We start from the raw sequence: 4,343 nt of genomic DNA, 5'->3' as shown, positions 1-4,343 counted from the left end.
TTTCTGTCACCCCGCAAGAAAAATAGTAAAAATCAATTGGCTTCATAGCCCTCATTGTCTACAGGACGAAGCACCAGAAGTGTACTTTTTTTTGTTGGTTTGAATTTTTTATCACGTTTGTCGCGCGATAGAAGTGTACGTGCTTCTTAATGGCATTGGATGTGAGTGGGTGATTAATATCTCACGTCCACTCACATCCCATGCCGTTATTTTCTTTTAGCAAAAAAATAATAAAAAAGGCGCTGAAAATGAGTGGGTGATTAATATCTCGCGATCTCAACGGATGTAATACTCTGATTAAAGCGTGACACGCGTCGGAGCATGGGCGAGTTCACGAAAAGACGAAGCAAGATGAGACAGTCTGATCGACATGGCACATCAAGTCCTGACCTGAATGTTTAAAAGAAAAAAAAGTCCTGACCTGAAAGGGTTGCTGTTTAAGGTTGTTGGCGCGTAACGTCGGTCCCATGGGCCGGGGGGCGCGCATCCTGCAGCTGACACACCGCCTGCGTCTCCGGACCACCTCGACCCACCACCGGTTACAACTCCATCAACCGTGCGTCGCGCCTGCCAAAGCGAGGACCCAAGTCGATCGGAGTCGGAGGCGTGTACACGACACGAGGAACGGTTGCCTGGTCGTGTTCAGACGTCGCGACACCGGCCAGACTACCAGAGGTGATGAGTGGTCGCGCGCCGCAAGAGAAGTTTTCACAAGCAAGAAGCAACGCGCCCGCGGCGTCACGCGAGGACGCGGTGCGGGCCGACGACCTCCCAAGTCCTGACGCGGAACCGCGGACGTGGACGGCGACGAGGACGAGGAAAACTTCCGGATCAGCGGGTGTGGGTGGAGATCTGAAACGGAGAGAGCGCGTGCAGTCGGTCAAAGTAAACCCCCACCGCCATGCATGACGTGCTCAGATTCCACGTTTTCTTCAAAGAAATACTCCTACGTTACATCCGGCTGGCTAGCGCGCAGAGTAAATATCATTCCTACTTATGCATGACAATTTTGTGTAGATTTGCTCTACTACCACGACAGACGACACGACCTGACTGGACCAGGTACAAATTGATAACCAGTATTACTCTTTTTTTAAGGATCAAATTGATAACTACGGTATTACTAGTACAGTAAGTAGTAACTGTACTACATGAATCTACGATTGGCAACCTGGTATACTACCACTTGAGGAACTGTTGACCTTTCTCATGTGCCGTGCACCACGTGGCATGCAGTCACGAGGAGCATGCTCACCTAAACACCGGTAGCAACGGTTGACAGTTGCCTGTACGTACTACGGCACGAGCCGCGCGATTGTTTACAGCTGCGCGGTCACGGGGAGGGGGTGGCGCTCATCATCATCCCACGGGAAATCGCGGCGAGCACGGCCTCGGCCGTGAGCCGGTCGGGTCCCGCCGACCGCACCACCAGCGTGTGCGTGACGGTGTCGTCCGCCACCGCCATGTCCGACGCCACCACGCTCAGGCTCAGCTGGGAGTCCCGCACGGCGTTGAACGCCCCGGAGATGGGGTGCGCGTCCAGGGGCGTGCTCACGCGCAGCACCACCTCGTCCTGCATTGTCTTCACCTCCACGGACGGGCTCGCCTCCGGCCGCGCCGCGCCGCCCCTCAGCCGCCCCTCCAGCTCCTGGATGTAGGCGATGGCGTCGCTCAGCAGCGACGCCTTGTCCATCTTGGAGATCTTGGGCACCACCGCGCGCAGCGCGTAGAACCGCTGGTTCAGCTTCTCCCGCCGCTGCCGCTCCGCCTCCACGTGGTTCAGGGGCTCCTCCCGCCCGTTCGCCGGCTTGCGCCCCCGCTTCCGCGGCCTCCGCTCGTCGCCGCCCGCCTGCTTCTGCGCGTCGACGGCGTTGCTGAAGCTTATCGTCTTGGGAGGCTCCTGGGGTTTCGGTTTGACCACCACCACCTCCTTCTTGGCCGGGCGCGCCACCATGGCTTGCCCGCCGAGCCGCAGCGCCCAAGTGGCATCGCACCCCGTGGGTTGCACTTGCACCGGCGGCATTGGGGGGCTGCGGGAGACATCCTGCCCGAAGATCCTCATGTGATCGGCCTCGACGTGGAAGGCGGATTGGATGGCGCGCAGGACCTCGGGGTTCTCGCGCATGGCCACGACGGAACCGAGCTCGAGGACGCCGCCCTTGCACGGGAGGAAGACGACGGTGCGTAGGCCGGCGGACTGGGCGAGGGACGCACGGACGTACCACCCGGGCGCAGAGCCGGGAAGGTGAGGATCGACGGCGGCCCAGGCGTGGTGGCCGGAGGTGAGCGCGCGACCCGGCCCGCCGGCGTCCCCTGGGAACGAGAAGTACATGGACGCCAGGAAGTACATCTCGGCGCCGGTGACCCGGTCGAGGCGGAGCGCGTAGTCGGCGCCGTCCTCGTCCCCGCCGCCATACAGCGCGTGCAGCCGCAGCAGCGCGCGCTTACGCGCCAGGCTCCTGTCCGTGGCGGCCCCGGCATCCTCGGCCGGGCCGTCGCGGCAGTGCCCGTCGCCCCAGCCGAGCACGGGGCGGCCGCCGCGGGACTCCTGCCAGTAGATGCCGTAGGTCCAGGCCCCTCCCCGCTCGACGAGGTCGCACAGGCGCGCCTGCAGCTCGGGCGACGACGAGGCCGGACCGTCGAGGTGCGGCGGCGTGGTGGCCAGGTGGTGCGCGGCGTCCTGCCCCAGGACGGCCGCGAAGAGCGCCGCGTCCGTGTCAGACCACGACATGCGGCCGTGCGTCGTCCTGCGCGTTGGTCTGTCGAAGAAATGGACCCGGCCGAGAAGCTGCCGCTGCGCTGCCAACTTTGGTGGCGTTGCTATGCTATGCTATGTTATGCTCTCGGTCGGCTTGGTGGTTTCACCGTCTCTTGTTTTATATAGGGCCGAGCCGGAGCCGACTTCCAGCCCTGGATATGACAGAGGAAGATCACGTGCGCGAAGGAGTTGTTTTTCTCGGTTGCGACGAATGCGTTGGTCACTTGACTACAAGCCTACAACTACAAGTAACTGTGGTGTGGTCTGTGGAGTGGATGCGCCCCGTTAAAAACGAGACGCGGCCGTATGACAAGCCAAGGTACAGGAGCCAGGTAGGTTCGGCGCACCGGGACACTGGTCTGGTTGCCGTCCGTGTCACGTGAATCATGTTGGCGATGCATGCAGTACTGAGCAGCGAGTGAAGATGGTACTACTGAGTAAGGTGAGCAGTGAGTCAATCTGTTCTAGATGCCGAGAACCTGCTGCCACTGTGCCACATGCATGTATCGCGCGCGTAGCTTGTTCGGCTACATCGGTTGAACCATTTCTAGTAGCTCCGTGTATACACGGACGGTGCCTTTTGATGGTCGGGCCGGCGATCAATGATTTGGGAATGGCTGGACAGAAGAGGGCACATATCGCACGCAAAATGGAACTCGGTGCACCCACGCACCGAAAATGGCACGGCAAACGCAGAGCGCGTACTACGCGGTTCCATGGCGGATGGCTCTCATTAGCTCCAAATTCTAGGTTCCCCACTTGGAGCATCTAGTCCAACTTGTAAATTCGACTCCTTAAACGTCTAACTGACCAATCACGTCTTAAATCTATTTGTTCACGTTTAACTTATTTTCATTTTTCATCATCTTGGTCCATACAAAATCATGTAAAATACATATCCTACGTACTACTCTTTACTATTCTCTGTCATCGTCGCACACGGCTTGAGCCGCCTATGCCGGAGCCTGAGCCGTTTGTGCCGCCTCCTTCGCAACCCGCTTTGTCTTCATCAACTGTCAACGAAGACGCGTGGCCTCCGGAGCCGACTCCGAACGAATGAAGTTTGGGATGGCCTGCTGCTCTGGTCACATATCCATGTCCTCCTTCATCGACGACGCCTCCTCCTCCGTGACATGCAGCGGCGGCACCTCCTCTGCCGGCTACTGTTTGTCCTCCCCATCTATATCCAGCGGTGACGTCTCCTCCACCGACTCCTGTTCCTCCTCCTCTTCACCCAGCTCCTCCTCCTCTTCCTCCTCCACCTCCTCCTCCTTCTCGAAATCCTCCTTCGAATCCAGAGGTAGTCCCGCGGCCCTTCGGATCCGGACCTGTTCAAGGTGCGAGAGACGATGCTCGATCGTGTAGTGACGACGACGTGGGTGTATGACTGACAGGCTCGGATGGCGACAATGAAAGGAAGGAGATAGATGTGGTAGGGTTGGGGATGTCGACCGGTTTAAATAGCCGGCAATGGTCTCGGGCGAGGAGCCAGAGCAACGTCATGGGACGTTCACACCGTGACAACGGTCGAGGCACCCATCAAACCGTCGGGTTTTCACACGAATCTGCATGAGGCCCCGGGGTC

General features: G+C 59.1%; 1 protein-coding gene across 1 annotated transcript; it reads right to left on the bottom strand.

The window, feature by feature from the left end:
* Positions 1-889: 889 nt before the first annotated feature.
* Positions 890-3,574, bottom strand: LOC123440158 (transcription factor MTB2-like). The gene has a single exon (XM_045116729.1). It carries the CDS (start codon positions 2,729-2,731, stop codon positions 1,334-1,336), a length of 1,398 nt encoding a protein of 465 aa, XP_044972664.1. The 5' UTR covers positions 2,732-3,574; the 3' UTR covers positions 890-1,333.
* Positions 3,575-4,343: the final 769 nt, after the last annotated feature.

This window comes from Hordeum vulgare, chromosome 3H, assembly GCF_904849725.1.
Source record: "Hordeum vulgare subsp. vulgare chromosome 3H, MorexV3_pseudomolecules_assembly, whole genome shotgun sequence".
NCBI classification, from domain to species: Eukaryota; Viridiplantae; Streptophyta; class Magnoliopsida; order Poales; family Poaceae; genus Hordeum; species Hordeum vulgare.
Note: the sequence above shows the minus strand (reverse complement) of the source record. Positions and strands in the feature narration are given on the sequence as shown.